Below are 20,679 nucleotides of genomic sequence, written 5' to 3' on the forward strand. Positions count from 1 at the left end.
AACCAAACATACCATTATACCTGGTACCTCACATTGGGTCATATTCTCATATTGAAATTGTGCAAATATTCCCAAAAGTCCAGAATTTAAACTTTCGCACACTACTTAAATGGAAAGACACATTTACGATATATCTCACTCCTCAAGCAAAATGTCAACTCTTAACATAATGTATTAGCTTGTGAACTCTCAGTAATGCTAAGCCAATATTAAAAAACATTATTTATTGATTCTCAGGTATTTTGAAGAGGAATCCTCTGGGTGCTTTGGGACTGCGGATAATGAATAATGCATAATTTTCCTGTTGTGTGTGTGTGTGTGTGGACCATGTTGTAATTTGACTGCATTCACATTATTTGGCTGGGCCTGCAAGGAGAGTCAGATTTCCTGTTGCAACAAGACTTGCTCTTCTTCTCCCACGATCACAAAAGTGCTGCACATTAGATCTGGAGAATGAAGTGTCTGTGTGCTTGCATTAACCCTGGGAATTGGCTTTACGTGTGAGCATGCAGGGGTTTGTGTATGCCTACGCAGAGAGATTCATCAAAAGTAGAGAGCTACTTAAGAGGCCAGTGGGAATATCTGCATGTTGCAATTAGCATCAAGACATAATACCCCCACCCACTGGACAGCTGAATAAATGGTTTGCTGGAGTACACCACACAGCAGAGGCAGTTGCATGTGCCATTATATTGTATCTCGTCTCTTCGGGGCTGTTATTACTGTTGATGATGTCGTTTTCTCCTCCATTGTTTGCTGTTTATTCTTTTAGTATCATGGGATTTTTGTATTTTCCTTGTTTTTCTTCGTTTTCGCCACACACTTATTTTTTTTTTTATCCCACTACACATTTATTTTGTTTACTTTGAAACAGTTCAAGAGTTACAAGCATCAAAAGCGGTCACGCTGAATACACGCTGTGGAGAAATAACATCTCATTCAGCAACATAGTCAGACCTAACGCACTGTATGGCGTACGCACCAGGGATATATTATAGTTTTCACACAGGTGTCATTGATTTCTAAACGGTTCATCACCTTTTTGCTACACTATTGCCTTCGCTATCTGCTGCTGTTTTTATTCTACCTCATTTGTGTCTCCACTTTTTCCTCTTCTAACGCTTGTTATTTCCACATGTCAGACGGAACTGCATCCTGGCAGATGAGATGGGCCTCGGAAAGACCATCCAGTCCATCACATTCCTACAAGAGATCCTTCGTGTGGGCATTAAAGGGCCATTCCTCATCATTGCTCCTCTCTCCACTATTGCCAACTGGGAGCGCGAGTTTCGTTCTTGGACCTATCTCAATGTCATCGTCTACCATGGAAGCATGGTCAGCAGGCAGATGCTCCAACAATACGAGATGTATTTCAGGGATGCACAGGTAAATGGACAGATCGATTTGCCTTTTTAGTTTTACAGTACGTTTTTATGATCAGGGTGTTAATACTAGCATTACATAAGTGTAAATACAAGTTGCAAACGAAATTACCACATGACCACATTACACAGTTGTAGTGCAGCGCATACACTACATATATCTATCTCAAACCATTCTCGTTCATTATATCAATTTCAAGAAGGTGTAAAAAGGTGCCAGGGTGAAAGCCTAAAGCCCTGTTAGTAGACTCTAGAGAAGGCATTGTTTGTATAATGCATTATACATTTCTTGTTAGATGCAAACTTCTTCTACATTATTTACATTTTAGGTGTACAGATGAAGTTATAGTGGTGCGTCTATTGCTATTGTATGTCCTCAGAAAGACCACAGTAATTGTTTTTGCTTAAGAGAAGCCATGAGGAGCAGGGCAAGAATCAAGCACAGATGCCCAGCCCGGCTTTCAGCTTGCCTCACATTCCTAACACAATTAGACTTGAGAGGCCATTTCTCCCATCCTGACACACCTAATGGTCCCCTTTTTAAAAACAGATGAGCAGTGATTTACTTTGATTAAAATAATCACAGTGCTGCTTATTAGAGAACAGCAGCACTGTGTCAGCAACATGAAGTCCTGAGAGGCATGTGTTTGAAAACAGGAAGCCTGCCTTGTATACAACGAGAGGAGTTGTATATTAAAAAGCCCGGCAGAACGCGATTGCCATGTTTAACACAAAGGCTAGATACACCGAAAGGAGTAGAGGAAAGTGGAAAGCAGGCAGCAAGGAATAATAGTGAATATCTCAGTCTGTCATTCAGTCATGTTGAAATGTGGCAACTCTACAAAAAGCTGTGCACTTATATAGCGCTACATATTTTACATTTTATGAAGCCAATGTCTTACTGTCTTGGGTAAGAGAACATCCTTATTAGCAAGTGGTTGATGGTACTAACGTAACGTATAACGGGATTCAAAAAAGAGCACGTGTCCAACAGTAAGAAGGCTGCTGGGTAGTTAGTGAGCCTTGGGAAGAGGCTTTCTCTGGTTGGCAGGCCATGTGATGTGTCACAACAGGCAGTTAGACGCTCCTAGAATTCAGAAGAACTGTAGGAGGAATTAAAGCGAACAAGAGCAGATCAGAGCAAAGCCGCCACCAGGCTGTCTCCCAGGCAGCCTGTGATGTCATAGCAGCCCCCAAGGGGAGCTATCTGTCAGCGCTGCTCAGGCATATCGGAGAGAGAGGCTCCTCTACAGCAGTCTGTTGGCTGACTGGCTGTGGGAGGGGGTTATCGGATAACTGAGTGTCCCTCGAGGACTGTTGTCAAGGCAATAGATACAAATGGAGAGGCGGGGTGAAGAAAAGCCTCCCCAGACAGGAAAAACAAACAAATAAACAGCATAAACACTCACTCGCAGGTGTGCACATTAGGAAAAATCTCTGATGTGCCATAACATTATAGAATATTGTGATCACAATAAGACCGGCGATAAATAAACATTGTGCATATTAGCTCGGCATTTCCTTAGACAGCCTAGTTGTCTTTGAATACAGAACTGGATGATGATTTTATGAGCAGCAACAATAATATCTGCACCAAAGTAATGATATAAAATGTCTCACTGGAGACAAATCATCAAAATACTGAGTAAAGTTAAGAACAAATGAAGGACACGGACGTCAGTCAATATGAGTTGAGGAAGGAGGGGCGGTTTTGTCTCAGCCAGCAGCCAAGTTCACAAATTGGGTAGATTTTAAGATTCATTGCAATCTAAGCAAAGCATTTGGACTACACACTGTCTGTGTGTAGTCCAAATGTTTTGCTTAGATTGCAATTTTTTTGTTGCGTTTTGTTTTAGCTTGTGTAGATGAGAGTTCTGTTGCGCCTGCACTTGTATGAAGGTAATAAAGTAATGACACGGCCCGACAGAGCAGGGGACAGGCTTCAGTGTGAGGATTAAAATGGTTTCTAAATTATTGTGTGTGTGTTTTTGTATTGATATTGCGATGACGATTAAAAATACAATTCATAGCATTCATATCCTGGTTATGATGTAGATGGCTTTACAACCAAGAGGTGTGTTTTTAGACCCTCTCAAAAAACTTTTTTTTAATGACCGTACACATTCTGCATCAATAAAATTCATAGCACAGCATAAATGAAAACTGTTTTTACACACCTCCACAGATTTCCACAATTTCTTGTGCATAGCAACAGGGATCCATTAAAAATATGAATATTCATTTTATAAATGCTTCATGAACAATATGACGGTATGTCTAACATATCCTCACCTTTTTTTGTCTTCAGGGCCGTGTGATGCGAGGTAACTACAGGTTCCAGGCCCTTATCACCACGTTTGAGATGATCCTGGGAGGATGTCCCGAACTCAACGCCATCGAGTGGCGCTGTGTTATCATCGATGAGGCCCACCGCCTCAAGAACAAGAACTGCAAGCTGCTAGAGGGCTTCAAGCTCATGAACCTGGTACAAAAACCATCAACTTCCAGAGAGACGCAAAGCTAAAAACAAATTTGTAATGTGTGCATCCTGCACTTTCTAGTTTAACACGCACACCTTTGTGTCTAGTTCCTGTCATTCTCCACAGCGTGTTGTGTAATGATCAAATGAGACTGAAACATTATCTTCTCGTGCGCTATTCTCTTTCAGGAGCACAAGGTCCTGCTGACGGGTACTCCTCTCCAGAACACAGTGGAGGAGCTCTTCAGCTTGCTCCACTTCCTGGAGCCGGCACGCTTCCCCTCAGAAAACCCCTTCATGCAGGAATTTGGAGACCTGAAGACTGAGGAGCAGGTGAGTTGCCGGATACACAGAGATATCCTGATATTTATGTTATCTGAGCTTCTGGTGCCGTTTTTGTCACCTTAATGTTAATAAATGTATTATTTTTTGTGTACAAATTACTTATTTTCTTTTTCTACAGAGCTCCACAAAACACATTGTTGCTCAGATACAGTATGAAGATCCTATTAGTACAGATGGCTTTTTCTAACTAGGCCACAGCGACATACACACACAAACAAACACACAACATATGGTGGATAACGATAACAGATAATGGGGTATTATGCTACTCATTGTTAGACTATTTATCGACACAGTTGTTCACAAGAAAAGAGTGTTTTACCTTTCTTTTTTCATATCGCTGTTTGGCATTTCATTTTTAGGCAGAAGCACAAAAGAGATGCTCGAGAAAGGACCATTAACGCATGTTTTGAATAGTGGTACTTGTGCTGATAGTTAAAATATTGGGTACAGCTAGTACTCAACTCACGGTGCTAAATCTAGAAGCGCTTTGTCAGTGGGAATGTGATATCCTTTTTATAGTAGAAGTTGCCGGTGCTGTTAAGAGGTACATTTTCAACAAATGCCATAACAGTTTTTTTTTTTAACGCATACAGGCCCTCGTTTAAAATCAAAGAGCACTGATGGTCGTAAAAGCTGTGATGCTCTACCGTTGACACAAACTGATTTGCGAAACGCGTTTCTGCATCAATTGAAAAAGACAAAATCTAAACAGTGGTTTTAATTCATATAAAATGAAGACATTCTACATAACAGCCCGAAAGCCATATATTAATAACATACAGAGTATGACATCATCCGATTTTGATATATAATAGTATAGATGGGTTTAGGTCGATGGTTTGTGACTCCTACTTTGATGGACAGACAGAATTTATGTGCAAGATGATAATATGTTGTTTAAGTTCGCTCTAAATTTAAATAATGACTGGGCAACTACTGTTGAGTTCAACTTATTTCTAGCTAACGTTAGTACAGTCATAATCAATGAACTGTATGTTGTGTATTTCCCTTTGCATTGGAATACACAACCGTCGTTAAAGAATCAGAATCATTTATTGGCCAAGTACGTTGCACATGCAAGGAATTTAACTCGGTGCAAGGTGCATAACAATAAAAATAGACATAGAATAAAACAATAAATATAATAAAAACAATAAACAGAAAAGATAAATATGGTAAACAACAAACCGATAACAGTACTTTAGGACAAGTGTGTCTAGTGTATTTTAATCAGAAAAGAAAAGATGTGCAAGGGTGTTTGAAATAGTCCTGGGGATGTGAGTCAGTCAGTGGGGGTCTCGGGCGTTGTTGATGCACCCGACTGCAGCTGGAGAGAAACTGTTCTTGTGCAGTGAGGTCTGGTTCCTGATGGACCGTAGCCTCCTGCCCGAGGGAAGCACATGAACACACATAAAGTAAAAATGGAAATTCAAAAAACCTAAATGTTCGTCTGATGTTGTATTGCAATCAAATTCGTATTACTGAATACAATAAATGATTCTCAATTTGGGATGGAAAACTCACTGGAGCATGTTATCTGTAATGATGTGTATGGCACTGCTGTTTCGGTAGCATGTGTAACCCCGTACCTGCGTAGCATACAACATCCCACAGTTACTGAATGTAATAACTTCAGCTCTCCTCTCATCTCTGGGCCCACAGGTACAGAAGCTTCAGGGAATCCTGAAGCCCATGATGCTGCGTCGGCTGAAGGAGGACGTGGAGAAGAAGTTGGCTCCTAAAGAGGAAACCATCATCGAGGTTGAGCTAACCAACATTCAAAAGAAATACTACCGCGCCATCCTAGAGAAGAACTTCACCTTCCTGGCTAAAGGAGCTGGCCAGGCAAATATGCCCAACCTGGTCAACACCATGATGGAGCTGAGAAAGTGCTGCAACCACCCCTACCTCATTAAAGGTAAGCTGGTGCCTTTTTGACAGGTGTATTATTTAGGCGCTCACTATAATTTGATAACTCAAGTGGTTCTTCAGACTCTGCAACCTGGTAATGCTGCTTTAAGACATCCATGAAAATCTAAACGGATATTGCATTTGCACTAAATCTTTTGATGGAATTATTATATATTTTTTACCCTGTTTGGCAATTAAACCAGTGTTACTGATGCAAATCCCCAGGGTTTCTTTTTTACTATATACTAATGAAATTCTACTACTTCATATGTTACACGTGTCTAAAAAGTAGACATTCAGACATAGGAAAGGCTTTTTTTCACAAAAAAATGAGTAGACGTTGCACATTAGGGGTAATAAGGTCTGGTAGGAAAATCATAACACTTGCTGACGTAGCAATGTCTTCGTTATGTCAGGAGCAGAGGAGAAGATCCTAGAGGACTTCAGGGAGGTGTACAGCCCCACTGCAATGGACTTTCACCTACAAGCTATGGTGCAGTCTGCCGGGAAGCTGGTCCTCATTGACAAACTGCTGCCCAAGATGAAGGCCGGAGGGCACAGGGTGCTCATCTTCTCCCAGATGGTGCGCTGCCTTGACATCTTGGAAGACTACCTCATTCAGAGAAGGTAATGGTGACGGATGATGAAGGACTTGTCCTTTTCTCGATCATATGAAACTTTTAATTGTTAACTTAGTGCTGCTGCTCCAAACTCGTATCGTCTGTGTTTATTAGATCTGTTATGATTCAAAGGAAAGCAACACATTAGTGGTACAGTTTACTGGGAGCACTCAGTAGCTGCTGCACATGTTGCAAAAGATAATCTGACTCATTTCGCTGCAAATTGTTAGGATCAGTATGTCTGGTGTGTCGGAGCATCTAATACATGACAGACAATTGCTGGTGAGAGTAGTTGGCTGCAGAAGCATTAGTGATTAGAGATATGGAGCCTGTTGTTTTTATCACACCAAATGAGTCAAAACAACCCATCCATCCATTTCTGCATTCATTTATCCCGTTATTCCCAAAAGGTGCTGTTACATATTTTTCTCTCAAACTTCTACTCCTCCAGACTTTTAAGTTTCATATACCTGACTTTTTTCGGTCTCCGTTTGTTTCTCTCTCTCTCCATCCCCCACCTAAACTATTGTAAACATGTGAGGTGCTCCGCAGTACAGACCTCAGCCAGGGTTCAGCAGCAGGTTATAGAAGCCCTCGGGGCTCGACTACATTTAGACAAGCAGGGTTTTCTGTGAGGTTTCTCCTGACTTAAAGTGGTTTGCCCTGGGGGCGGTCATGGGGTTGGATTGTTCGAGGGGATGAGAACGGACACAAGGATGAGAGAGGATATAACCACTCCTTGTAGAAACAGTTGTAGATATAAAACTCAGTCCATAAGTACTATTGTAAAAATGTGATACTAAAAGCTTAATTCACTAAATCAAACGACAGGAAAACACAAACATGATCAAAATGATCAAACAGGGTTATCGCCAAGTAGGTTAGTCACATGCAATGAATTTGCCTTGGCGTTTGGTGCATACAATAAACAATTTAAGGAAACTACATGAGTACTGCCAAGAGTAGTAGGATAATGCATAATCTAACAAATATATACAATATCATTATTTTGGATTGAGAGAGCTGTACAGTTATTTAATAGATTGTGCAAAACTATTGTCCGTGCGTGTGCAAAGGTTCACAGTGAAGATATGCAGAATAAGACATTTATTCAATCAGTTATTGCAATGCACATTTTCTGTTGCAGGTACTTGTATGAGCGAATAGATGGACGTGTTCGTGGGAACCTGCGGCAGGCAGCTATCGACCGCTTCAGTAAGCCCGAATCGGAACGCTTTGTTTTCCTTCTGTGCACGAGAGCTGGTGGCCTGGGAATCAACCTCACAGCAGCAGACACCTGCATCATCTTTGACTCCGACTGGAACCCACAGAACGACTTGCAGGTACGACACAACCGCACACAGACTCACTGCGCAGGAGGTGCAACGTAGTGCTGTAGCCAATTTGTCCCATTATTGTGCGGGCATGAGCGAAATGTGGCTCTCGAACAGATGTCAGACAAGAGATAATTATTCATGCAAACACCTGCCAATAAGACGCCACAAACAGTGCCTGACACTGTCCAACCACATGTAAATGTCACTCAATAACTAAAATGACATTCTTTAGGATCACATGACTTTCGTGCCCAACTAAAGATATCGACACAATATCCTTTTTTGTATGTGCAGTGCATTTTACTCGTTTTTTTTCCTGCCCTTCACAGGCCCAGGCCCGCTGCCATCGGATCGGTCAGAACAAAGCAGTGAAGGTGTACCGCCTGATCACCAGGAACTCGTACGAGCGAGAAATGTTTGATCGCGCCAGCCTCAAGCTGGGCCTGGACAAAGCGGTGTTGCAGAGCATGAGTGGACGAGATAACAGCCTGGGTGGAGGCGCCGGGGGAGGGGTGAGTTTGAGAATTGTCCAAATACTCTGGAATGAGGAATTAAATCATTTAGTAATGTAAATTCCGTTTAGTACATTTTCAGAGAGGTGCTTGTTTTCAAACGGTGTTTGTGATGAAAGCCATCAATTTCCCAAGATGATCTTGGCTAGACATATATTTTTTTCAGTTGAACTAACTGTCATCAAATTATTATTATTATTATTATTATTATTATTAAAACGAGGAAAGGACACTCCAAAATCCTTGTGTGGCACTGTACTAATCATAGAGCTTGTTTACAAATGTTTTCATCATCAGTCTTTTTGTTTTCCGTTATCTTAATGAACCTCTACCATCCCCACTAAACTTATGCAACTCCTCCCGGCTTATTTTCCTGCTACTCAGTTTAGGGTTGCATTAAATAACTTAATTCTTTAATATCACTTTGAAATTAAATGTGTAAGTGGGTAGAGGAGGTTATCCTTTAAGTTTCTTATGCTCACTAACTCAAGACTTTCCTGTAACCATCGTGTGAGAATGAATGCTCTTATAGAAGTAAAGGAGAACATATTTCTTCAAATAGTCTCTCCAACAATAACAGTCAACCATTTCTGATATCAGTATTGAATGATATCAGAGGAACACTGTAAGCACAAGCACAGAACCGTTCACAAACCCTAAAACTTGGAGCTCACTTTGAAAATGTTGTGAAAAATTAGTGAGTGTAACTGATCCTATTAAGAGTCTAATCTCGTTGTGAGGGAGTGTGTCAACAGTGTTTGAAGTGTGTAGGTGGATGTTTTTCTACAGTTTGTGTCCTCTGAGAATTAACAGAAGTATAAAGAGGTTGAGCTATTAGCAGGTCTCCACATCTGTTCTGACTGAACATATTTGCATAATAAACATCTGCATGGGTTAGATACAAGGCTGCTGATATTATAGTTATAATAATCCAACATGTTTGTTGTATTTAACATAATCTTTTGAGAATTGAAAGGTTTTGCAGCTATTGTGTAATTTTATGTTCCATACTTTTTCCGTTTGCACCTCCAAGTCCTTTTTAATATTCTGTTTGGCCATTATAACGTATTTGTTGTATATAGGTTCTTGACCCTAAATGTCTCTTTCCTTCTCCGTACCTCTCAGGCAGCGCAGCAGCAGCAGCAGCAGCTGTCTAAGAAGGCGATTGAGGATCTGTTGCGGCGTGGTGCATACGGGGCCATCATGGATGAAGAGGATGAAGGAGCCAAATTCTGTGAGGAGGACATCGATCAGATTCTCCAGCGCAGGACAAAGACCATCACCATCGAGTCTGAGGGAAGAGGATCCACCTTTGCTAAGGTGAACGAAATGGATAATATGGCTGCTCTAACACGAAGTGATGCAAATTGAAACTTGAAACGTTTTTACCCAGTCCTCGCCATGGAATTAGGGACTGCTACATTTTACAGGTTGTCGTTGATTTTTGACCAGGGAGCCACTTAATACAGGGAATGTCAATATGATTATGTTTTGATATGATATTCATGTCTGCTTTCAGGCCAGCTTTGTGGCGTCTGGAAACCGCACAGACATTTCTCTGGATGACCCCAACTTCTGGGACAAATGGGCCCAAAAGGCTGACATTGATATGGAAATGGCAAACGGCAGAGTATGTACTTCACCGCAAATAATAAATTATACAAAGGATAATTAGGACCTTTCTCACAGAGATATGTTGCATCTAATAAAGACAGTGTCTGGAGCCTTCCTTTTATCTGTGTTCTAGGCCTTGAAAGCCCTTTGTTGAACGTTTGTCTGCCCTCCATTCCCTCTCTACAGAACAGCTTGGTGATCGACACTCCTCGTGTCAGAAAGCAGACACGGCCGTTCAGTGCCACCAAGGATGAGTTGGCAGAGCTTTCAGAGGGCAACAGCGAGAGTGACGACACCAAACCCAAGCTCAGGCGAAACCACGACCGCCTCAACAGCTATGGGCGCACAGAGTGCTTCAGGGTAGAGAAGAACCTGCTGGTTTATGGGTAAGACTATTGGAATTGTTTAAGTCATTATAGTAACTGTGCTGATCTTGTTAATGGATACGACTCAACTGGTGTTTGTAAACAAAGTGTGCTAGTTTTTTTGATTCCTGTATCAGTCAATTGTTTGATATTGTCCAAATATCACTCTCGGTATGTAACTAATGCTTGTTATAAATAAATCAACATCATTACAATAATACTAAATCCCAGGACACAGTAAAATATCCTAGTATAGCTTGTCAAGTGATTTGAGTTATATTTTGCTTGTTTGTTTCCCTGCTTTTCCAGGTGGGGTCGTTGGAAGGATATTCTCAACCATGGGCGTTTTAAGAAGCAGCTGGCAGAGAGGGATGTAGAGACCATTTGCAGGGCCCTCCTGTCTTACTGCCTGGTCCATTACCGTGGAGATGACAAAATCAAAAGCTTCATGTGGGACCTGATAGCCCCTACTGAGGACGGACGCACCAAGGAGCTGCAGAATCACCTGGGTGAGTCTCAGGACTTCTGATCTATATTTAGCATGGCCTTATCACAGCAGACGGTGGCACACGGAGATATTGGAATAAGTGATGTCTGGGAAACCATTTCGTAACCTATACCTCACATATGACTCAACCTGCTCTGGTTTCGATAGGTTTGTCTGCTCCCGTCCCTCGTGGCAGAAAGGGTAAGAAGGTGAAAATCCAGTCCAGCTCCTTTGATATCCACAAAGCTGAGTGGCTTCGAAAACACAACCCAGAGCACATGCTTCAGGACGACGGTTACAAGAAACACCTCAAACATCACTGCAACAAGTAGGTGTTTCCTGATTCATCCTTGCATTGTCAACATGAAAAAATGAATTGCCGTCAATTAAACCCAGTTCAGTTTTTATCGAGTTAGACCCTAAATCAGATTGTTGTCCGACATCACCAACTATCAGAAAAGCAGAAGTAGTCACCGCAAAAGATATATTTTCCTGACTGTATGAAATAGCATCACTAGATGGGAGTGGTGGTTGTAATATCGCATAGCTGCACAGACTAATAGTCTGGTTGGTTGATTTATTGTCTTGTGGTTTGCCTGTGTTCTTGTGTGTATGAACTTTCATGCTTTTATAGCAACTGGCAGGTGGTCATTATTGTCTTTTAGCACAGTTTGGATCAGATTATTTGTAATAGAAAGAAGCCTTAGTGTAAAATACAGTTTGCACATGGCTCAAATTTTAACTGGGGCACCTTAAAGCCATAGTAATAGGAGGCACTAAAATTACTTGGAGCCGACGGTACACTGATTCATTACCACACGTGCTTCTCGTCGAGACCAGCTGACTGATACGATTCTTAATGAGACTTCAGCCCAGCTAATGGCCTTCATAGATCTCTCTTATTTACAGACAGAAGGGAAAAGATGGCTGCTATCAAAACATGGGCCGCTGAGATATAAAGCCAAATAGATGGCTGCTTCATTTTAAAAGGGGGGCTTGTGTCTGTGGGGCTTTGGACGCAGAGCGCTGCAGCTTCCATAGAAAGTTCTCCATTGTTTCCTGGTCCAGTTGTGCTGAATCCAGGGATTGTCTGATATGTGACACGCCAGGCAAATGGGGACGCGCAGTCAGCAGGGTTTGCTGACTTCTGCATTTTCTCTTCGAGGACCTGGAATGTGACTGGTGGGGGTTGAGGGTGGGGGGGTTCACTGCCTTCCTTATCAGGACTGTACATGTAAGACTTCTATACAGAAACGGAGTAGTGAGAAATAATTCCGTTTCCAAATGTTTTGATGAGTGTAAAAAAAAAAAAATCAACATCTGATCACCATGGATCCTCCTGTTGTACATTTCTTGTTCCTCGAGCAGTTTGTGTGCGCTTTTTACGGTCTGAATATAAATATCCTTTATTGCACACTGTAGTAAAGATGTGGAACTGTGGATTAAATCTGCTTTGACATGGTTTTGAGAAGGCACATAAAAAATTCGTGGTGTTTTGAATCAGAATTTCATCTGTGACTCAGTAATCTCCCGTCGTTACGCTGTTTTTTGATGGATTGTTTTCTGTGAACAGACCATGGGGAATTCTTTTCATGCCACTCATGTCATGCATACTTGGCTCATTTGCTTCTGAAAGACTGTGTATTACTGCTGAGAGCCTCTGCTGCCTATGAGTGAACCACACACACACACACACTCGCAGACTAACAAAGGCTTGGAAGGAGAGTGACGAGGGGCTGTGCTGACAGGCAGAGGAAACAGCAGCTGCTCCTGGGCGTGTCCAGTCACACAGGAGGATGGAGGGTGGAGGAGGTAAAGGGAGGAAGTTCAAGACTTTGATTTACCAGAGCTACAAGTCCAGACCGGTCACCACAGACATCCATCACTCCGGCAGACAAACAGACCTGGGAGCCCTGCAGTTTTTTCCTTGTCGGTGCATACGGGAAGGATTTGGGGCTCAATTATAACAATATGTATCTGAATTACAACATAAAGATGGACTGCCTGGCATGCTATATTTTAGAGCGGCAGTCCAAAACTCTCTCATTGCTCTAGTAGAAAATATAATGGTTTATCTAGAGAGGTTACTTCACTCTCCATGGCCTTATTAAGGAAGGAACACTAGTAGTCAAGCAACAGGTTGTTTTTTTTTCAGAAAAGCTGGATGTGCCAATTTGTATTTTTCCAAAATTTCCCTGCTCAATCGGTCAGTAGAGAATACTGTATCCTCTGAGATGTAACCATTCTGTAAAGAGTAATTGTCGAACAGCTAATAACTCTACAATAATAGCAATGCCCCACAGAGATTTTCACCCTCATGCCAGAAATCCTGAAAACCTCCATGACACTTTTCTTTCCAATGGCCAGCTTTAAAGGCTGGGATATCAAATATGTCGTGTTTAGACCAAATCATTACACAGAACGCTTTCTACATTCAAGCAAAATCTCAAGGCATACTAGACGTTGCAGCCTGGCACACCGGCGCACCACAGTTCCCACCACTTCACTGCGTCTTCGCTCAAAGCCTGCTGGCTCCGATGTGTGATCATGCATCACAGAGCTAATGTCTCCCCTGTGAGTCAGTCAGCCTCTCGCTACCTTGTCAGCCTCGACTTCCCAGCCTTCATCTACTGCCAGAGCACGACCACATGACGACTGGAGAGAGACTGTCGTCTGTTGATTCAGTCCTCGGGGCCTGGCTTTGGAGCTCCCCATGACTCCCCATGTGGTCCATACACTCGTGTCGACTTCAGTGAAACTATAATTCACCAACTTTAATTGATGAGGCTTATTGTGTATACACACCTGCTCTGTGGAAGGCCTAGCTAATGATTTATAGCTGTAAAAAAACACATTACAGGTGTATGTATTATACATACGTATTATGCTGTGCATGTGCGTGTGTGTGTGTGTGTGTGTGGGAAATGATAGGACGAGGACTATGCAGGGACATTTTAGGATTAAATTGTCACACATTTCACTCATTTGCATTGTGTTCAACAAGTTGCTGTGTGTGTTGGTTCTGCCCGCTCTGCATTTGTGCGTGGTCAGGGCTTTGTTGTGACCAGTGGGTTTTCTCTGTGCAGGGTGCTGCTCAGGGTCAGAATGCTCTACTACCTGAAACAAGAGGTGATAGGAAGCCAGGCCCAGAGGGTGCTAGACGGCGTGGAGTCCAGGTGAGCAGACGTTACCTTACATAGACTTCCTGCCCTATGCTTTTGATCATTGTTTGCTTTTTTGGAGACTCTTGAAACACAATCACTTTATTTAACAAATGTAACGCAGCAGTGGTACCCAACACTGCCTAGTGTGGTTGTAAAAGACCTGCTCGGATAATGGAATAGTTTGGTAAGATGGATTCATGGTCATTAGCATCTGGTATCAACCTGTTGAAGGAGAAACACCTGATCAGCCAAATTAATAACACGGTTGCAGAGCTCCACCTGCTGGTGAAAGATGGGAGAGTTTGTATTTTTGTGTGCTTTTATTCAGCAATGTTGAAAATGTTTAATAAAAACAGCTGTTGACAAGAGAATCGCCATAGAAAGTTAAGAGGCTTTTTACTGTTTCACAATTCAGATTTGTTGTTTCATAATAAAAGCACTTCATGTGTTAGGGCCTCCTGAACAGTTATTCATTAGTGTTACACAACCAAATGTATAGAGCAAATAGGAGCATATTTTAAAAAGGTCACTAATCAATAAAGATTGCCCCACATGATATCTGTATAACCTCCTCTTTAGTGACATAAAGATATGGGTCCCAGACCCTGACCATTCGGAGCTGCCAGCCTTGTGGTGGGATGCCATCTGTGACAAGTGTCTGCTGCTGGGTGTCTATAAGCATGGTGAGAACCCTCAGCCTGTTATTTGTATTTAATAAGGTAATTCAAATGAGAAATGTGTGCCCTAGAGTTGAAATTAAACTCAGCTAGTCTCGACTATATTCTAAAAGCATATGTGGTCACTTCACAGAAAGGGGGGGGGGGGACGGGGACATCAGTATTTGACATAAAACAAGTAACTATATAACATTATTTAAAGTTTTTCTGAGACCAATTGTTTTAAAAAGTACTAAATAAATAAAAAATGATGAATATTTGGCTTCACTGTCCATGTGTTGTCCTTTGATACCAGGTGAGTGTGGGAAATCCTCCAGCTTGTGTACATTGTCACTATCTAGGAGTTTCCATGCGTTATCCTATGCTAACTTCTTTGTATTTGCTTTACCTCTCCCAGGTTATGAGAAGTACAACACACTCCGTGCTGACCCGACCCTGTGCTTCCTAGAGCGTGTGGGGCGACCCGATGAGAAGGCCATCGCTGCCGAACAGAGAGGCAACGATTTCATGGATGGGTCAGTTCAAACATTACGTGGCCTTTTTTTGTTTCAATGTGCTTTGCTTCAGTTTAGATATTTGAAAACAAAATGTGTCCGCTTAGTTGTCAACTGTAAAACTGACACAAAGTCTGTGTGTCTGTGTTTGCGTGTGTCTGTTGCCTGTGTCTGTAGGGATGTGGATGACCCAGAGTACAAGCCTGCTCCTGCTCTGCTGAAAGACGATATGGAGGTACGGCCACTTGAACCAATGGTGCATGTTGGTCCTGTGATGAAGCATATTAGTCCGATTAGTTGATGGAATTATCCGCCTGTGTATTTAAGCTCATTTGTGATTTAAAAATTAAATCTATCCCAGTCAGGTTTGAGTATGTTTTGTCCTGCCATAAACACACTGTATTTTCATGCAGGATGATGCCTCTTCTCCTGGGGACTTGGTTGTCACTGACAACGCCGGAGGTGAGTATTAGATGCTTGTAATCCGCAGTGGATTATCGTTGTTATGATTATTTTAAATGCAGGCTTCCCACAGACAGCAGAAATCTGAAAAGTTAGGAAGAAAAGCACATGTGCTTCCTACAAAAATGTAAAACAGACATGGAAATAATGGCATGCAGAATTTGGAAATGTTAATGTTCTTTGTACCGTATATCATTCTGATCCAGACGCAGTTCCAGTGACAGGAGGTGAAACTTCCTACTGGCCATCCCCCTCGGTGCTGACGGCCAGGCTGAGGCGACTGATCACAGCTTCTCAGCGCTACACAAAGAGCCGGCAGATCCTCCAGATCCACCAGATCCACCAAACTCAATCTCCATCTCCGTCGACCATGATAATGTCTGCTCCACTCTGTCCGCTGCCCCCCTCATTCAACGACACCCTCAACCCCAAGATGGTTGCTAAGATTGAACGGCAACAAAGGTTTGGGAACTAAAAGGCATCTTGGCGGTTTTGATTGATCCACGAGAAAGAATATCAAAGATGACTGTGGATGGAAATTGTTACTACAAGGTGCTTTTCTCACCTTGCTTTTTTCCCCAGATGGACCAGGCGAGAAGAAGCTGACTTCTACCGCGTGGTCTCTACTTTTGGTGTTGTTTTCGACCCAAACCTTGGCCGGTTCGACTGGACCAAGTTCAGGGCCATGGCTCGGCTGCACAAAAAGACTGACGAGAGCCTGCAGAAATACCTGTGTGCTTTTACCGCCATGTGCCGAAGGGTGTGTCGCCTGCCACCAAAAGAGGGAGGTCAGAAATCGACTTGCTTATTATCACACATACACACACGTTGTTATTCATGCACCGTACAAGTGAGGAAGTGTAGAAACTCAGACTACCTCATCTGTGTTTTTTTTTTCATAAAAGCAGTCAACGGGCTCTAACCTATGAACATAACAATCAATTATGCTTGTGAATGGCTTCACATTTTTAAGCAGCAAATTAATTATTGAATAAAATGAAGATAAGTATGTCATATATCTGTCAACCAATAGCCGGTGTCAGTGCAAATGCCTCTTTAGGGTTATTTATGTATTAATGCGTTATTGCAGAATGCCCTGATGAGACATCTACAGGATGTCAGTTACTTCAGATAGTGCTTCAGGTTATTGCAGTAACACCGACACTCAGTCATGGCTGTAAATGGTTCGATTTTGGGGAGAGGTCGGTAGCACTTTAATAAACAAGCTGGCTCAGCAGTGCTGAGGTAAAGAGGCCGATAAGGTTAATAATTTGTAGGAAGACAAACAGTGTGATGTTTCTACTCGAGGCACAAGCGGGTCTTTGGGTTGTATCTGTAGGGCAGCGTTTATTTCCTCTCACACCTTCTTCTTTGTTCCAGACTCTGCGGTGGATCCGTCTCTGACCCTCCTGCCCATCACAGAGGAGCGAGCGTCTCGTACACTGTACAGAGTAGAGTTGCTTCGCCAGGTGAGGGAACAGGTTCTTTGCCATCAGCTACTCTATGAGCGCCTGCCGTTGTGCCAGATGAGCTCCGACTTGACCGTGTGGTGGGAGGCTGGTACCCATGACCGTGATCTGCTAATTGGAGCTGCCAAACACGGCGTCAGCCGCACAGATTACCACATTCTGAGAGACCCTGAACTCAGCTTCATGGCTGCCCAACGCAACTACAGCCAAACAAAAGCTGCACTGCATAAATCCCGCACATCCACCCCACTGCTACACCCTCAGTGCCAGGCCACCAGCTCAGTGCTGACAGCCTCTCCGCTGCCTCCACCTGCCCAGAGAGAGACGGAGCCCAGTGGGCTTGTACCTAAAGTGGAACCAGCCTCCGAGGGGGAGGAGGGCATGGAGAAGCAGGGGGAGAGTTGGAGCCCTCCTCCAGCACCAGCTACTCCCACAGGTCTGGAGGAGAAGCCCTTGTCTGAAGTGAGTGAGAAAGAGAGGCAGATGGTGGCGGCACGAACCAAACCGCTCACACCCAACTCCTCTGAGAGGAAACCGAAGAAGGCCAGCAAGAGGAGCCGCAAGGAGGCTAGGCGGGGCTCAGAGTCCGACCCAGGTGACTCCTCCTCAAGCTCTTCCTCGCGTTCTTCCTCCTCTTCCTCCTCCTCTTCGTCCTCGTCACATTCCGGGTCCAGCTCCTCCTCCTCATCATCTGGCTCCTCTGGCTCTTCATCATCATCGTCCTCCTCCTCATCTTCTGATGGCAGTGAAAGTGAGGGAGAGGAAGGGAAGAAGAAAGGTGAGTACCGCAAACCCAAACTCTTTCTAATGTGTAGGTGACAAAACTTAATATTTCATATTTTGTTTGGAGAAAACACATATTTCACTAAATGACTGACCATTTGGATGGTGTAACAGAAAATATACAATGTATGTAGTTTTAATTTTTCGGCTCTTAAGGGCAATACGCAAATGTATTACACAATGCACTTTTTTTTTTTTTAAGTCTGCACACTTCGGGTTTAAGTGTATTTCTAATGTCTGTCTCTGTGTCTTCTGACATTCTCAGTGGCTGCAGCAACAAGTGTAAAGGGCTTTGATGAGGACAGTGTGGCGTCTCTGATCACGACGCAGGATGAAACCCATGACATCCATGCAGCCGAGAACGGCATCACCAACAACTCCTCCCATCCTTTCCAGGGATACATGCTCGCTGCATCCTACTGGCCAAAGGTAAACTGAGATACATAATAGTGCATGGCTTAATCAAGTATTCAGCTAAAAGGGGAATATTTAATCATTAAATAAGTATTTTGTCTATGACAATTTTTTGTCATGAACAAACTTGCAACCTATATATGGTGATAAGGGAAATCAAACTGACTTCACAGAGCTTGAGTGTGCTGATTGTCTGTGCTGTTTATTTAGGATCGCGTGATCATCAACCGCCTGGACAGCATCTGCCAGGCGGTGCTAAAGGGCAAGTGGCCCGGAACACGTCGGGTCTACGAGCCTGGAGGTGCAGTGGCCTCCTTCTACACCACCAAGCTGCTGGACAACGCCAACAGCCTGTGCGAGGACCCCTCTGCCTCACCACAGGGGTCAAAGGTGACCAAGCATGTTGCAGAAAACAAGGAGTTCTCAGTAAAACTCAACGATGTATGTTGATTTCTCCCTTCCTCCCCTCCTCCCTCTGCTTCGCCCTAATCGTAGGACCCTACAACTTCCGCTGCCATGACCGGTGCTAGCTGCCGTGTTCAGCATGTTTCTCTGGTTTTCTTCCTTCTTTCCTTTGGGTATGATTAGTGGTTTTGACTGCCTGGCAGGAGGAGAGATTAATTTAATAGCAGCCTTTCTCTCTTTTCCCACACACTCGGGTTGAATTGGGCTCCGAGGCTGTGATTACATGAGCACAAATCACTCAGTCATGAGAATATAATAAGGTTCAGTTTGAAGCCTCTCTAGACTGAAGGGGTCTTGCCTATAATCTGATTGAAATGGAGACCTTGGCTGTGGGTGTTCTCTAATATGCTTCAAGGCGACATGGCTATTAACTTTGCAGGCTTCTAACTTGCTTCCATTTATTCGTTGCTTTTGTGTTGCTTTTTGATATGGATTCTTTCACAGAATTGTATGATTTTTACCATCGCAGACCCTCAGACACCTGCGGTTTGTTACCTATAAAATCTTTATTTGCTGATGTAGCTATCTCTCATGTATACCACTACAGTTCAAACTGTGGATACATTTGACCCTCTGCCTTACTAGCAACGACCCTCTGTGTGTTCATGTGTCCCAATACTACTAACAAGGAAATACCTGGAAAATATTTGCTTTTGTTTTTGTCATAAAATCTTATAAATTAAATAATGTATTCCACAATTTAAAAAAACATACCAACAAGTATTGTGTATCGCATTAGAGACACACGACTCATTTTACTTTATGATTCCTAACACTTTGGGTAAACGGACAGAGAAAACTCCCAAAACAGACGAAGACTGACAATAAATCTTCCAAGATGTATCCAACACCTTGTTTTTCTGTGTGTGTATAGCAGGAGGGAAGTCTGAAGTTGACCTTCCAGAAACAAGGTCTACCTCTGAAGAGGCCCCTGGAGTCCGAGGAGGGCCCCCAGGCCCAGCAGCAGTACTTGGCACGGCTTCATGAGCTGCAGAGCGCCTCGGACACAGGCCTGGCTGACATCACCAAGCCTCAATGCAGCTTCCAGACAGGTGTGTTTATTTGAAATACAGCAAATACTGTAAGACCTGTGCCTACAGCATGTGTTGAGAGAGAGATGGTCCATCCTGTTTTGCTTTGCACCACTAGATGGCAGCCAAGTATAGTTGTTGTCATTGAAAGACTGCATAGACAGTAGCCATCTTCTTAAGCCTACTGGCTGCGATTACACAAACATTTACAGACTAAAAATGTATGTGTTGGTCCGAAATACATCATCTGACCTTTTTATAAAATACCTAACTAACTGGAGATCAAAGTCTTTAAAAAGCTAATTTAATGCACAAAGAGATGCTACTAATATATCTCGAGGCATCATCATTTCACTTTGAAGGCACAACTTGACACAGTAGTTCACAGCTAACAAGGTGCTTCCTCTGCAGCGCCTCCAGGTCTTACTGGTCAGATGAGACTGAACGGAGTACTGGATGGTCAGCCGCTGGTGAAGAGGCGGAGGGGAAGGAGGAAGAACGTGGAGGGGATGGACCTGCTCTTCATGAACAGGAGTAGAGTCCCTTCTGTTCCTGATCAGGTAAGCAGTTATCTTAGGCGCTTGTGTGACATAATATAGGTTCATGGTACCACAAAGCTTCAATTAACCGATTGTGGTGATTTGTACATATACCAATGCATGCAT

General features: G+C 43.0%; 1 protein-coding gene across 9 annotated transcripts in view; it reads left to right on the forward strand.

Moving 5' to 3' along the window:
* Positions 1–20,679, forward strand: part of chd9 (chromodomain helicase DNA binding protein 9) — a 64,140-nt gene that overhangs the window by 40,708 nt on the left and 2,753 nt on the right. For 8 of the 9 annotated variants that reach the window (XM_034560483.1, XM_034560509.1, XM_034560491.1 and 5 more), the window contains 24 exons: positions 1,143–1,386; positions 3,691–3,867; positions 4,051–4,194; positions 5,872–6,127; positions 6,537–6,747; positions 7,888–8,083; positions 8,407–8,589; positions 9,715–9,909; positions 10,109–10,219; positions 10,390–10,589; positions 10,878–11,077; positions 11,224–11,383; positions 14,142–14,231; positions 14,799–14,902; positions 15,294–15,411; positions 15,568–15,625; positions 15,804–15,852; positions 16,059–16,314; positions 16,435–16,640; positions 17,233–18,099; positions 18,370–18,533; positions 18,729–18,959; positions 19,858–20,035; positions 20,426–20,574. In XM_034560483.1, the coding sequence (XP_034416374.1) occupies positions 1,143–1,386; positions 3,691–3,867; positions 4,051–4,194; positions 5,872–6,127; positions 6,537–6,747; positions 7,888–8,083; positions 8,407–8,589; positions 9,715–9,909; positions 10,109–10,219; positions 10,390–10,589; positions 10,878–11,077; positions 11,224–11,383; positions 14,142–14,231; positions 14,799–14,902; positions 15,294–15,411; positions 15,568–15,625; positions 15,804–15,852; positions 16,059–16,314; positions 16,435–16,640; positions 17,233–18,099; positions 18,370–18,533; positions 18,729–18,959; positions 19,858–20,035; positions 20,426–20,574 (4,747 nt within the window). The remainder of the gene's footprint in view (positions 1–1,142; positions 1,387–3,690; positions 3,868–4,050; positions 4,195–5,871; positions 6,128–6,536; positions 6,748–7,887; positions 8,084–8,406; positions 8,590–9,714; positions 9,910–10,108; positions 10,220–10,389; positions 10,590–10,877; positions 11,078–11,223; positions 11,384–14,141; positions 14,232–14,798; positions 14,903–15,293; positions 15,412–15,567; positions 15,626–15,803; positions 15,853–16,058; positions 16,315–16,434; positions 16,641–17,232; positions 18,100–18,369; positions 18,534–18,728; positions 18,960–19,857; positions 20,036–20,425; positions 20,575–20,679) is intronic. The other variant, XM_034560500.1, reaches the window with a different exon arrangement.

The sequence above is a fragment of the Cyclopterus lumpus genome, chromosome 3, assembly GCF_009769545.1.
Source record: "Cyclopterus lumpus isolate fCycLum1 chromosome 3, fCycLum1.pri, whole genome shotgun sequence".
Lineage (NCBI taxonomy): Eukaryota > Metazoa > Chordata > Actinopteri > Perciformes > Cyclopteridae > Cyclopterus > Cyclopterus lumpus.